General features: G+C 37.1%; 1 protein-coding gene across 4 annotated transcripts in view; it reads right to left on the bottom strand.

Moving 5' to 3' along the window:
* The window catches only part of LOC127968672 (immunoglobulin superfamily member 21-like), a 175,532-nt gene extending 164,295 nt beyond the window's left edge, over positions 1-11,237 (bottom strand). For 3 of the 4 annotated variants that reach the window (XM_052570005.1, XM_052570006.1, XM_052570008.1), the window contains exon 1: positions 10,648-11,237. In XM_052570005.1, coding sequence (XP_052425965.1) covers positions 10,648-10,786 — 139 coding nt within the window. In that variant the 5' untranslated portion in view covers positions 10,787-11,237. The remainder of the gene's footprint in view (positions 1-10,647) is intronic. The other variant, XM_052570007.1, reaches the window with a different exon arrangement.
* Between the last annotated feature and the right edge of the window lie 4,731 nt (positions 11,238-15,968).

Here is a 15,968-nt window from a genome sequence, read left to right as displayed (position 1 = left end):
GCTGCTTTCCCAGGAAGCAAAACAGCGACGTGCAACAAAGATAAAAAATCCCAGAGCCAGAAGGAGAATGATTTATTTTTTCATCTGCATAATTTTTTTCCCACCTTTACTTACCAAAAGAAGGTGTGGTGAGGAGACAAATATATGCTTCTAATGCCTCCTTTCAATTATTCAGCACCTTTTTCATTGTGTTCATCGCCTATTTATTGCAACCCTCTATAAAATCACATTGTATAATATGAAGAATAATAATACATTGTCAGGAAGCAAAGGGAGACACCAATATTAAAATTTGTAAATTTTAATGTTGTGTGATAACTGAAAACTATTAAATATTACTATTCCATCCATTAAAAAAGACAGAAAATGTAATATGAACTATTCAGAAAAATAATAATAATAATAATAAAATAAACTGAAACTTAAATATATTAAGCCAATATTACATTTCTAAATCTCATATTGATGCCTTTGAGGGCCAAGAGTGACAAAATTCCTGAATTGTGATGGAATGAATGAGATATTCTACTCTAAATTGCGTAAACAAGGCTGCTGACAGTCTGTCCAACAGTAAAAAACATTGACAGCGCCAGAATGTATTTTATATGTCTAGTACCATGTTAACAATGATAAACGAGACACACAATCCATATTTACAGCTTAACACAAGGAAATTCTGCGGAGAAATTGCTTATGATGCCTGTCTAAGCAAAAACTGGTCGTCTCCTGCTGATCCTTCTAAAAAGTAAAGCTAGGGACTAAAGTCTCATCAATACTCGTCTGTCACGCGAGGGACAGCAGTCCTCAGGACGCTAAACATGATCCTTCTCATTATTCAGCCCGAACAAAGAAAATAATAGGCAGACTTTCTAGCAATTCTTATTTCAGAAATTATAAATGGAATTAAGTAATGGCTTTGTATGCTACAAATAATAAAACCCCATTAAGTGTAATTTGATCCTAGATATGAAATAATTCCTAAAATGATCTGACCTAAATTGCACTCTTAATACAGTAAAGCCTTTTTAAAGCAGGTTAGGGTTTCCTCAATATTTAGCCAGCTACTGGACTCTATGGCTGCATTCAGAGTAGCATTCCACTCTTGGTACATACTTACTTGTATGTTTACGGCATTAATATTTAATTAAACACACACACGCGCACACACACACACACACACACACACGTTCACCTGATGGAGAACCAAAAAAGCAAACAAAGCTGTTTCTCTCAGTACCTCTACTAATGGGAAAACCCTGTTGCAAACCTTAGGCCCTGTCCACACGAACAAGGGTATTTTCAAACCACTGATTTGTCTATGCAGTTTGGCCGTTCATCCACACGCAAATGCAGCACCAGGTCACTAAAACCGAACATTTTTGAAAACTCCTGCCTGGATAAAGACGTGTTATCATGTAGACAGTGAAACCAAAGATTTTGGCTTGTGACATCAGAGCATGTGCTGTTATCTCTGCATACTGAAAACTTTTTCAGGCATCTGATTGGCCAACATGGCTTTACGGTTGAGATTATGTCAACACCTGTTGGCTTTGCATGCTCTTGACTGTGCTTCATTTCACGCTTTTGCGTTTTCATGAGGACAGAGATTTTTTTATATATTTTTTTTTTTAATGTAAGGAGGAAAACCCCAGTTCGTTAAAATACCCGTGTACGTGTGGACATGGCCTTAGAGTGCTCATGATCTAAAAAAGCTTTCATTAGGGACAAGTCCCACCTCTTACCTTTTTTATCAATGGCATTTGTCTTGCCTTTAAAATTTTCCCAGTCCAGAGGTATGACTATGCAGATTATGATAACACGCCACCAAAATTGTAAAGGCCAAGGTAAGTTCAGCTGCTATTATGCACACCCTCTGGATTTCCTCTCATCTGCATCACTCTCAAGAGGACACATAAAGAACAGGGCATTTGGGATAATGGGCTGAGACCCACTCTATTATTTGTACCGAGGGAGTCTTAAGTCCTTTGAGTTTCTCTCTCAGGAATCTGAACCAGCCAAGCAGGGTGTCAACTTAGAAGTAGAGCCATTTTCTTGAGTTAATAAAATATGGTAATAGCCTCTCGCCATTTTTCATTTTCTTAACTTAGTACCACAACAACACTCCAAAGACAATAAATAAATGGTTTAATTGTAGGTTTATCTGTTTACCTGCAAGCTAAATCTAGTCAATGTGACTTCTTTATTTTTTTATTTATTTTTTTGCCTATGAAAACAACAAGAAAATCTAATCAGTTTTTACTTAGGAAATAGTTTTGTGAAAAATACAGACATTTGTAGTATCTGCATTAAGCAATGGGATAAAATACATACTGTAACATTTTCTGAGAAAACCTTTCAGGTACTTCAATGTATACAATATCTGCAAAATCTCTACACCAGACAAACAGTTCTTCAAATTCTTCTACTTTCTAACAATGATGTTTATGTAAATTATGCTTATGGCACATAGTGGTAATCATTTCTAAATATAATGAAAATCAAGAATATTCTTCCATGGAATATTTAACAACCTAATTCAACCTTGCCATGTCATGAAATGGTCAAATCATCGTATAAATTTTTTGTTTTGTTTTAATTTTTCTGACCTTGTCACAACTACGTGTCTGCAGAGCTGCATTCCAGTTAATTTGTTTATGCCCTTCACCTACTAACTTTCTTCTGTCTCATTTATTTGGATGTACGTCATTGATTATGTTGCCCACTACTGGCCGAACCTTTGCAATGGCCTGAATTGAAATGTCCTAAGCACCTCACCTTGCGCTCGTCAAATGACTGGTATTTGTGTCATTATTTAACACCTAAAAAGAGCATGTCTTAAAGCAGACGGTAATTTGCTCTGGTCTTGGTAGATTGCGCTGGTCATTATGGGAATGATCTGACTGAATCTGTCTTCTTTAATGTGCACATTGTCAGTACTGAAAAGAAAACAATCATACAAAATCCAATCACAAAACTTTTCATTTTAGTTTGGTTACTTACGATAAACTGGTTTTTGATTATAACACAGGCTTGTAGAAAGGAATGATCCAGTCAAATCACTCTTCAAGCCAAAATGGAAGAGCAATAACTGCACTGTCAACAGAACAAAAAGCAAATATAATGATAAAGGCCAGCATACTGTGAACACAACATGCACAAAAGCCAAAGCCAGAAAGATTTCATTCTTCTAAAATTGGCCAATCACATGCAGTCCATTACTTTTACTGTAAAGGACGGGAATGTCTGAAAATTTTCTATAGAAACTGCATTTTACAAGATCGCTTTGTATTTGTGCTGTTGTCATTCTTGTAATAATACAAGGGTTTCAGAGCATTCAAAGACACCGTGGATATGCCTCTACTCACCTAAATGTGGCCAGCAGAACCCACACAAAATCTTGCATGAACTACGAAACTGTCAATTTAAAGATATAAACCACAAATTGTCCATACTCTAATGGTTTCTCTTTCTTCTTGTCTAATCGTTTTATGCAAGCAGAGATTGAGGCACCATGCCAGTGGCCAACGATTGGTGGACAGAAAGGCTGGCACATTCTTCTTTCCTGCCAATATCCATTCTCACTTCCTCTCAGTCGAGCCCAGCTGTCACAGGCAGACGGAAACAGGACAGAGAAAAGCCTCAGATCAGCTCACGGATCACAATCCTTAAATTCTCAACTAATACAGCCCCCAAACCTTCCTTCAGCACCTCCCAACCTTGACGAAATGGGCCATCAATAAAAATCTATGTTTCTTACGTTTATGGAAACATGTAGTTTTTCCAGAATACCCACAATGGCGTCTCTTTTTTTTTCTATTGTCATCAAAACATTCTTTGTTCCCTGCACACTGGCCTCCGAACCAGCACTAAAAACTGTTAAGATGGAATATAATTCTATTGCATTTTGTTTGCCACCTTATCTTCGGAGCACTGTGCTAAAATTTGTGTTTGCTTTGATTTGGTGACCCTTTAGAGAGATCTTTTTTTTTTAACTGAAGAACTGAAGAGAAATATTGTTCATTATGTCTACATATTAATATTCCAGGAAGTACAGTGTGTTTCCTCATAGTTCTCAGATCTTGGGCACCACAGCTTGAATTAATGATCTTGAAGTGTAATCTTGGAAACACTCTGAAGAACAAATTAAATGTATGCGTGTTTGTCGCAGCACTGTGTCCATTCCTGCAAAAGAGGGACTTTCAAGCAAGACAAGAATCGATATTATAAGAGGTTTATTACTGAGAAACTCAAGTTTGAACTTTAACCTCAAAGGATTTAAAATGAATGCGGTAAGAGATTAAAATCAATATACAAAAAAATAACCTTGAGAAATCAATGTATAAACTCCTTTTTACACCTTAATAAGAGCAAATGGGAGACTACAAGACGCAAGTAATTTGACCACATTTTAAATAATTAGCTTGTACTGGGAAAACAACAATCTACAAACAAGTGAACTAAAAAGACATGTAGTAGAAAAAAATGGACAGGCAAAACCTATGCAAGGCCATGAGCATTTAAGAGCTGTGAATCAGTCCAGGCAAACTAACAAGCATTCAGCATCCAGAATCAGTGGCTAGAGGAATGCACAGGGCACTGGATTTGGGAAGCAATGGCTGCAGGTGGAATTGAATGTGAATGAAGAGAGTGAATGTTTGAAGGGGAAAACCACTGACACCACAATACATAAGCTAACATGCAGTACATTATGTATCTTTCATTCATTAAACCCCTGTTCTATATCTTCTGACCCAGCCAGGACTCAAACCAGCAACCATCATGCTGTGAAGGAATGAAAACAACCACTGAGCCACGATGCAGCACTTGACAACATTGTATCATCAAAGTCTAGTTCAGTCACAACAAACAACGACTGATCCCTCTGTGGCTTCATTTAAATGCTCAGTTGGGATGCTGTAGCTCAAACAGTAGAGATTGGTTTTTATTAACACTGGGTTATGGGTTCAACTCCCAGGGAATGTATGCACTGATAAAAATGTGAATGCTAATTTATTTGGAAACCAAATATGTATTTTCCTTCCCAGCGCAAAAATATACACAGTAATTTGCTGCCATTTTGTGACTAAAATGTACATTATTCAAAATTAACTTCTTGCTTATTGAACTGTTGCATAATGATGGGCATACGAAGATGATATTCAGCACAACAGCACTCTGGCTATAGGTTTATTAAATCCTTTCAGTTATTGTATGCTGTGTAATTGTGTATATGCATTTGGATATTACTAATTCATTCAGCATATCTGATGTCACAGCCATATCCTGTATGACCATAAAGCACATCTTAACATGTGCCTCTGTCATGATGATAGCCCTTCATTGATGATTCAGCTGAAGAGATGTACTTTCGATGCATGAGAGACTCTATGATGAGCACAGGGAAGATTTAGAGTTTAGATTGCGTATAGTCATCACAATTGCCATTCAAAACATTAATTTCCAAAACCACTTATTCAAAACAATAAGAGGAGACAGGAAAACTACATGCAGCCCCTAAACCAACCTGTGGAGCATTGAGCAATAGATAAATAAAGCAGAGTCAGAAATTATCCTAATTCAATGGCAACACGCACACACATGGTCATGGTTAATTTCTGGCTGTGATGTGTGACAAATGTGATCGAAGGCCAGTGAAAATGTTTTCAAAAGAAATGCAGAGAATCTAAAATGTAATTTTACTTCCATTCATCGTATTGAATTTGTGTTTAGTTGAGATTTGAAGAAAACTGGACTGAAACATGAGTGTCACAAGGGTCATCCGTTCCACCACTGACCTTGTTCTTTAGCGAAAGAGGCTAGATTAATTAATTCTGAATTCAGTTGACTGTAGTTTCACAACATCCCTTCCAGAGCTGACAAAAGCTTTGACTGCAAACAATACAAAATTTCAAAGGTGATCAATTTTCAGCACAGGGCTGCCAAATTCACAGCTCAGTCCATAGCCATGTAATCATGTAATTTGTGCTTGCAAAAACAAAGACAAAGCTGCCCAACTTGAGAATAATTCCATGTCAAAGGACAGGCATGCCAGTAAAGATCAACTCAGCCTGCTCATTATTCAGAATAATTTTCACAGGTGCAGAGATATGAGGATCCAAACAAAAATAAGCTTTGAAATTCCATTTGATAACAGCTCTGCAGTCTACACCTAGTACTTTCAATTCTAATGAATGGTGCTGATGAAATTATATCTTAAATAAATCACTTGAACTCTGTCCTCTGATCATGAAATGATAGTTTAATGAGTTTATAGTGCTTTCTGTGTTTGCACCCAACATGCCAATTCAACTTTTCCACTTGGTTGTCAGAAAGGAAATTTAGTTCCCTTTCTCTGCCTCCCTTCGTCCATTATAAACACACACACATACACTCACACACACACACACAAACACACATGCACACACATGTTGTGTTTCCATGTTTCATGGGAACAGGCCAAAAGGCTTAATGTAAGTCTTAATACTGTACAAACTGTATTTTCTGTGTGATTTATAGGATTGTTTCCTCATAGGGACCTAAAACATATCCCCACAAGGTCAAAATTTACTGGTAATACCTTTTGGGGATATTTGGTCCCCATAACGTGATAAATACCAGGTATACACACACCTCTTAAAATGCAGTAATGTAAGTACAGTACTGATACACTATGACCCCAACCACAAACAAGCACTTTTACAATCACAGCCACATTGGATTTTATTCAATATGTGCTCTTCTGTTCTTCCCCTGTTGACTGAAGCCCTTAAAGCTTTTTTTACACAATACAGTGGCCTGTTTACACCAGTAAGTTGGAGTACACAGTTTGCAGAAAGCATTATGCTCTTTGTATGACAAGGAATACGGGAACACCGCCGCTATGCTACAACCATCAATATTCAGATGGATTATGGTTTGTTTTCATTTGCTGTTAAAAAATGTCAGTATTGGCTTGAGAAGCCCTGAGCTCTGCCACCTTCCAATGTCTGTTCCCAACAGCAATGGAAACAGCAGAAGCTGGAATAATGGAGCAGAATTAATATTACTATGAACTGCACAGACTCAAAAATAATATGAACAAGTTAACATGACATATGCTGAAAAGGAAAATTGTTAATTTTGGTTCTAATTGTCGCCTGAATTCCAATGGTTTTGTGGTCTCAGTACCAATAACTCACTGCACAAACCATGATTATCCTTGCTGGAAAGTAAACTTGTATTTACTTTAGTCTGGGTTGTATTTATTACCTTACAACATTTTGTTCATAGTTTGATTTTGATGATGATTTTTTTTTTTTTAAATAACATTATTTTGGGCCAAATTCCCTCAGAATTTTTGTTTAATTAGACAGACAGACTGCCCTTGACACAAACTGATATAAAACAAAAATTAACATTGATTTTGCCATCCTAACTACTTAATATTATATAGTTACTGGCATTTTGCACTCAGAACAGCTTTCATGTAGCTGCAATATGAAGGTCATGGGTTCAATTCCCTAGGAATGTGTGAACTGATACATTTACAGTATGTCATGAATGCACTAAATAGAAGCATCTTCCATTTGCATCAATGAAACAAAACATTTTATTGGGTCACGAACAACCAGCTGAGAACTGTTGCTCTATGAATCTCTAAAATGTGGCTGATGAAACTTCTGAAAGACAGACTACACTCAGATCTGACTAAAATGAGATCAGCATTTGAACTTACTTTGATGTTTCATCATCAAAAGACATTATCAGATCAAAATTACATTTCTGTATCATATTTTTTTTGTACTGTAACTGCATGTTCAGATGACATGCTCCTTAACATCTAAAAATTCACAGCAGAAGATTCAGATTCATCTTCCCAATGCAACTTAACTGAGCCAAGAAGGAAGCAAATGTGCTTTTGGACTGTTAGAATAAGAAGAACTCATTTGTCTTCCTTTGAACGCTTCATGAGAAAGGTTTGAGTTTGTGTCGGGTGACAAAGAAGCTCCTGAGGTCACATTTATGTCTCCTAAAGGAGGCAGGAAATCAAAGAGTGATTATTGGAGACTAAAGCTAGAATTGCCAACACCTGTCTCACACTGCAGCTAGTGCACATGATCATGATGGATCTGTTAGGGAAGAACTCTCTTAAGAAGAGGAAATGGAGGAATCCACAGGGGGGTTGAATGGCTCAGTTGTGGAGAGTCGGCGCAGCCCTGAGCTCTGAGGGATGTAGAGCGCGATGCTGTGGGTCACTCCTGGAGTGGTGTTGGAGTTAAAGGTCATTAGGAGAAACAGCACCTTCAGACGAGCTATATTTCTAGATGTTTTCCAAAGTCTGAGGTAGTCGTAATGTCAGGAGGGCAGACCAGCTCTTTGATGAAAGATGTGTTCTTTTTGTGCTCATGTCTTAACTAATGACAGAAAAAGAAAGGGAAGTTGTTTACTGGATCATTTTTTTGAACCTTCTAGGTATTTTGAATGGCGATGTACAATCAGTTGTCCTTGTCTGCAGAAATATATTATGGTTGAGGATTTGAGGCACAAAATAAAATGGCAGTGATTCAGCATATTTCAAGATCTTAAATGGATAATATGTGCAAAAAAAAAAAAAAAGGAAAAAAAAAAGTCAGTCATACAGGTTTTGAACAGCATTATTTTAGTATAACTTATATACTATTGTAGCTTTTATTTTTTAACATTTATTTTTATATTTTAATATAATTTGTTTCTTAAATTATGTCTATAAAGTCATTATTTTTATTTCAGTTGTAATTGTAGTTATTTTAGTATATCAAGTAAAACTAAGTGAAAATTATATATATATATATATATAAAAAAAAATCATAACATGTTGGAAACGATTTTTAGCCGATAACTGGATGACAGCATAAATGAAGATTGCAAAGCAACGGGACTGTCAATCTTAATATTATTACTGTTATTACACCAGCCATGCAGCAGGACAGTGAAATGGTAATGGGAAGAAAAGAAAATGATGATAATGGCACTAAACCCATAAAAACCATCTCCTGTCAAATAATTTCAGGTTCCATACCACAATTCGTGACCACAACCTCAGCTGAACTTTGAATCCTGATGGTTTATGCAACAATAAATGATCCTCTCGGTCTCTTGCTCGCTCACCAGCCTGCATAATGCTCAGGTGGCCTGTATTAAAATATAGGACACGCCAACCACCAGTGCAGTCAGAAATTATGAATGATCGCCTCAATCTGTAAGGCATTATTTGCGGGACACCACTGGAGTTATATCACTGACTCTGTCTTGATTTAAATGTCTTTGTGGGATTTTTGCATGAGGACCTGTAATCTTCCAATACGGGGAGAATGAAAACATCTGGGCGGGAATGAAGATAAGTACCATAAACGTGCCAGATGCTGTCCTGAGATTAGAACCTCAACACATCAGTCATCAACTACAACTGGGGATTTCAACATTTACAGTACCCGGGACACCCCATTCATGCGTTTCTACTTTCCGTTAACTCAGGGACATGGTGTATAAAAATCTAGGTGTTGTCCATATTATTTCGCATTCATTTAAAGTAATGGCTATAACAAACATGGTATGATGTAACCAAATGATTAGGGTGAAAGAACATCACGGTAAATTAAGGGAAAAAGCTATTCAGTGTGGATTTACAACACGTTCCTTGCTACTAGTACATCCGAAGTAATAGTTAATTTTTTACAGTGAAATGGCAATGTAATGTTCGGAATTTTACATTACAGTACAGTAATAAAGAACAGTGCAAACAGCTGTGTTAGGTAACACTGTTACATTGATTCAGTGCATGATTTTTTCAATGACTTTCAGGGGTGTCTACATTTAAAAGAAATCTTACATTTTGTAGGACACAATCTGCTTTGTCTTACACAACTGAACTGTATTACAGTATTCAAAGTACAGTCGGCTAAATGTGCATTTACTTTTGAACCCTACCACCGTCCTTTGTGGAAGTTCAAATCGTATTTTATGGGGTGTCAATTTTACTAGAATAAGAAAATAAGAAAAATAAACAAGAAAATGTTCAATGATTCCATATTCTACATTATCCCATAATGCAGCACTACTGGTTATTTTACTCTCTCTCTCTCTCTCTCTCTCTCTCTCTCTCTCTCTCTCACACACACACACACACACACACACACACACACACACAGAGAGGTATGTGTGGCTCTTCACATTTATAAAAAAAAGTAATCAAATTACGCATCTGCAGTCATGAGATCTGACTATGAAATAATAAATATGGACAGGGTTAAAGTCAGTAGCTCTTGGCACTAATGCGTTCAGCCTCATTTATTGCTGGCCGTCAGAATGTTCAAACCTCCTGCTGTTTCACAACGTACCGTATGAAAAATGACATTCACCCAGTGTCTGTGCTCATACCCCGCCAACACTACCCTAAAGTGTCGTGGCTGAAGCGGTGATATTCGCGGAGAATTCAAACTAAGCGGCGTCAAGCAAAAAAAAAAAAAAAAAAAAAAAAAAAAAACTTGATCTAAGTAAATATTAAAGACACATTAATATGTGGATGCATTGGTGTCCGAAGAAAATATGTGTGTGCAGAATCCTTAACGCTTTGCAGAATGAGTGTTTCTACTACGCATACCAGTATGATAAAACATAACGATTACTTACCAACAGCTACTTGCAGTAGATCAGCGCACAAGAGAAAACACAAAGACAAGACGGTCATCTTTCCCATATTTTGCAATAAATCCCAAACTCCATTTGCGTTTACATGCTCTCCGGCAGCTCGCCGCGTAATTCCCACCATTCCAAAGGGATGCGATCCCACAAACTGGTCATGATGCTGTCCAAGTGTCGGAGAGAAGCCTGAAGTTTAAAACAAACGTGCACTCAAAAGGGTGTAATGATGGTGAAGATTGCGTAAAGGTTATTAAAAGCGTTGCATTGTGAAATAGTCTCCTCGAGAAGACTGCAACCAGCGTTTACGCACAGACGAGGATTAAAAAATAGATATGGATTTGGATGAAAATCTCTCTCTCTCTCTTTCTCTCTCTCTCTTTCTCTCTCTCTCTCTCTCCCTCCCTCCCTCTAGAAACAGACACGAACCGAGTCACTCGTGATCACTCGCTTTTTATTTCACACAATTTTCCTTAATCCTACCCTGGCTCCGAACCCTTCCCCTCTAATTCTGTCCACTAAGCCGATTTATTCCTGCTGGATTTTTCCCCACACTGAAAAGGTTTTGAAAGATCATTATAGGCATATACGTGGTGCGATGCCTTACCCGGCATTAACTGCATAGAACCTGGAAAGATCAAGAGCTGGAATGTCTCTACGAACAGCGTCACCTAGGGTCTCTGCAAATAAACCCCACTCAGCTTCAGCGAGTTTTCATGTTTTCCTAAGTTGTCATGCATGTGGGTCAATAGGGATGTCTCTGAGGATAAAAAGACGAAAAATCCTTAAAAATATATATATATATTTTTATTATATTTAAATGTAATATTTGTATTTGTGGAAGTAAAAAAGAAAGAAAGAAAATAAATTTTGATTTAGTAACCCTTACAAAATGTTTAACCATCATGTAAAATAAATAAATAAATAAATAATAATAATAATAATATAAAATCAAATTCCATCCACAATAAAAATATTTATTTTGCCCAGAATAAACAGAACCCTGACATATAATAATATTTTTGGGCCATAACAAATTGATGGTATATGAATTGAATCACAAGGCAATGATGAAAATTCAGTCTCAATTTAAAGCAAAAACGTGGCTTTAAACTGACTTGAACGTTCCTTATTTTTAACTTTTTTAAAGCATTTGGAGTGGCGTCTCAGGTAACCAATGACATTTTTGGGCTGCCTATAGGACCACCATCTCGACACACCCCTGGATCTATATATACTAATGACATTTTCATAAAAAAAAATAATAATAAAATAAAAAAAAAGTGAGAATTATTTTAGCGGCCTCATAAAATTATTCAACACTTAATGCTGACAAAAGGCACAATTTAACAGGCAATGCTATGCATGTTGGTAGACAAATAGATTAGTGTGCCAAGCGTATTGTTTAATCATCGTAGAGATTAATGTGGCCATATGGGTCTTTACCATGAATGAGACAGTCTGCATAAGCTCCCACACAATACATACTAGTCTAGCACTTTACCTGCACCCGGGAGTACATTAATGAAATGCTAATCTTGCCTCCGACAACACCCACAAGGAAGGAGGGAAGCAAGGATGAGGATATTATGCAATACTCTGGGGTCAAGACCTCGTTGCAGGCGCTCTGAAATTCAATCAAACGCACAAATTAGAAAATATTTTTCTGAACTCTTCAACAGAACCTGCCACAAGTGCTAATTAAAGAAATGTGGGTGTACTTGAACGTACCTGAGGCGGTTTAAGGTCTTCCTGATGTTGAACTCCATTGTGCCAAACGCTTTGTATTCACCTACACCCACACCGCAGATGGCGAGTTCTTGCGCAATCCTTTTGGGACGCTCAAAAAATATATATCGTGCAGACGGTGAATTTGGCTCATTTGAATGTGTATTTGTTTTTTTATGTGCTGAGGAAACTTGACAAGAGACAGACAAAGGCATACAGCGATACCTGACTGACACTCACGCACACACACAATAGTTCCTACTGCATATTTATTAACTGAGCCAGAGTGTCAGTCGGATACTCTCTACCCTGCTTAGTCCTTCCTCTGAGCACACGTGCTTGCAGAGTCATGACAAGACCCTTGGTAAGGCTCTCTGATGATTTATGAGACGGCGGTGCTGTGACGTAAGGGAATGAACAGACCGGAGGAGAGGAAAAACAAAATGTGAGGCCTCATAAATGGTCAAAGACAGCACGTCTCTAGAGCATCCCTGCTCTCTGCATGAGATGAAGTGGTTGAGGAGCTTCTGGTGCGAGTAGAGCTGGCGTCTGGGCAGGGACCTACAATACTAATGCGATATCGCACATCTCTAGAGGGCAATGTCAACAACAATTTATTGAAGCAACACTGACCAACATGTTCCTGTCCATATGGCACTTGCCTCTTGGACATCAACAGACATCTTTGAGAAGCAGCCACACCTTGTATAGTTGTGATGGGTGGTCTGATTTTGGTCTCTCTTCAGTCCTGCATATTTGTTAAAAGAATAGCTCATCCAGTAATTAAAATTAGCTGATAATTGACTTTCCCTCTAGCCATCCAAGATGTAGATTAGTTTGTTTCTTGTTTTGAACCGATTTGGAGAAAGTGTAGCATTACATCACCAATGGATGGCTATGTATTGTAGTCCATGTGTCTTGGGTTAAATTAGGATAATTGTTACATGTGTGACTATGCCAAATTTGTTTGTTTCCTACGTGGAGCACTTGGCTATTCCCCATATGGCTATAATGTCTATGTACAGGAGCAGGGTTGCCACACCGCTACAATGTAAATCACAATTTGATTATCCTTTCTAAATTGTTTCTAATCGTTTCATTACAGAATTGGCATGATACAATTTTACCTGACAAAATGTTATATTTGATTTATTCAGAACTCTCCCGAAATCATTATGACTAGTACATTTTGGGCCGGTGGGTGGATTCTTACAGGCGGCACCCATTCATTGCAAAGGATCCATTTATGAGTAAGTCATTTAATCCTAAATTTTAAATCTTAGATGGCCTGAAAATGAGCACAAAAAAATAAAAATAAAATAAAATTATGATTAAGATTAGAAACCCAAAAATACGTAGGTAGAAGAACGAACCCCTTTTTCTTCCATTTGCATTATTTCATCCTTTTTTTGAACACTTCAAACTAGCTGTCCTCTCTGCTGCCTGGAGTTAACTCAGCAGTCAGGGAAAAGAGAGCTGGACAAATGAAATTTCCTATTCTCATTGACATCAGTAAACATTCTCTTTGCGTACCAGATACATTTCCATCAACTGTCGTTCTCAGTGCCCGGAGTCTTTTATCACACTTCGCTAGACTTGCAGTTTAAGCTGCAAAACTCAGCGAAGGAAAGCTCATGTGGTAGTCCTATACAAAGTTGCTGTCAAAACAAAACATATCCGAATTCTTCTTGGTGACTTTATTTGCATTTTAGGATGACTCATTTTTGATCGCCACTCATGCGTGTTACGCATAGTGACATGAAAGCTGAAGTGCACTGAAATGAACCACCACCAGCACTGCTATGAACACAATAATAAAAAAAGAACAGAACAACAAGATTATTAACAACCTGTATATTATTCTTGTAAGAACACAAGTTATAGCACAAAGTTGACAAATGAGCATTAGAAGATATGTTGAAATAAACACATCAACTTTCTAAAATGTATTTAATTTAATATAATTATTAATTTATTTAAAAGTAAAGTCTATCATTTATAAATAGCACCGGGGGGCATAGGTAATCACAGTGTGCTAATATACAGACACATGCCACTGCTATGAGTTATTTCGTTTATACAACAGTCCGACAGCATGACTGTATAAAAACATAAGAAACAACAACAGAGTGTCTTATAAAAAAAAAATGTGCAAAACTTTTTAAATCCGCCACAGATTCAAACCTTAAATTGACAGTTTAACAGCTGAGCCCAAGCCTCCGTTACTAATTCCAAAACATCACTTTAGAATTAGTAATGAAGGGATGTTGAGTTTACTTACTGTATTAAAAGCTCACTGTATTATGTAGAGTATTATTGCCTGAGCGAGTGTGATGACCTGCATCTCATAGAGCATTCTTCAGCTCAATCTCATATTGACAATAACATGTTTGTTTGAATGTCCACTGAGGAAAGCGATATCTTTGTCACACTATTATGATTTCCAATTACAGTGGCGGACCTAATGGCGGAATAATGTAACTTAAATCATCAATACGATCACACCATTTCTCAAGTACTATTATACTACTATTATTTATCTAAATATTATGTTTGTAAACAACAACAGCCATTACCAAATGAACCACAGCTATACAATACAGAAAAAAAGGAACAATGGATTAGAAAAAAAAAATTGTATGCTCGTAGGGTAACAAAGAAAACCTGTGTCTTAAGTGCAAACAAACGTCTTTGAAACTACAGAGCTTACTTCGACCAGCCATGACTTTCTCTCTCTCTCTCTCTCTTAATACAGTAAATGTTTGTTTTGCTGGTCTCAAACTGTTGATTGAAATGTGCTGTAGGGTGGAGCATAATCTTAATTCAAACAAACTGTTGTAGATCTAAGCTGTGGTTTACAGAGCCTTACATGCTGTAGCTAGACAGCCAAAGCCCAGACCTCATTCAGGAGAAGCAGGATCATCCAAGTGTGGAGGAACCTGCTTAAGGATTCCCTCATGCTTCTCACAGGATGACCATTGAACTTCCTTAGCTTGCTAACAAGGACTGTCACAGCATCAGTCAACCAGATCATGTCTCTCAGAAAACAAGCCTAACAAACAAACACATCATCTAACATGCAAATGAGGCCTTTCCAGCAGCCCTGGCGCTCCTGCATCTTTCAACAAAGATATCCCAGTGAGAAAACTAGAAATCTGAGCATGGCATCGCAAATGACATATTGTCTGTAAAAGATTATGTGGTGAGGCAAATATGGTATAAAATAACAGTAAACAGGAAGCTATGTTGGATTAACTAATCAGGAATAATTCAGTTTTTTTTATGATTTTGAAAGAAGTCTATTATCCTCAGTAACGCTGCATTTATCAGATCAAAAATACAGTAAAACGGTAATATTGTGACCGTTTTTTATTTTTATTCCTGTGATGGCAAATATGATATTACTTCCAGTCTTCAGTGTCACGTGATATTTCACAAAATGTATCTAAAGTGCTAATTGGGTGCTCAGTTATTATGAATTATTATTAATGCTTAAATATTAATTATGAAGGCTGAAAACATTATTTTGCTGATTATTATTTTCATAGAAACTCTAAGGATTATCTAATGAATATAACATTTTT

Source organism: Carassius gibelio, chromosome B11 (assembly GCF_023724105.1).
Source record: "Carassius gibelio isolate Cgi1373 ecotype wild population from Czech Republic chromosome B11, carGib1.2-hapl.c, whole genome shotgun sequence".
Lineage (NCBI taxonomy): Eukaryota > Metazoa > Chordata > Actinopteri > Cypriniformes > Cyprinidae > Carassius > Carassius gibelio.
Note: the sequence above shows the minus strand (reverse complement) of the source record. Positions and strands in the feature narration are given on the sequence as shown.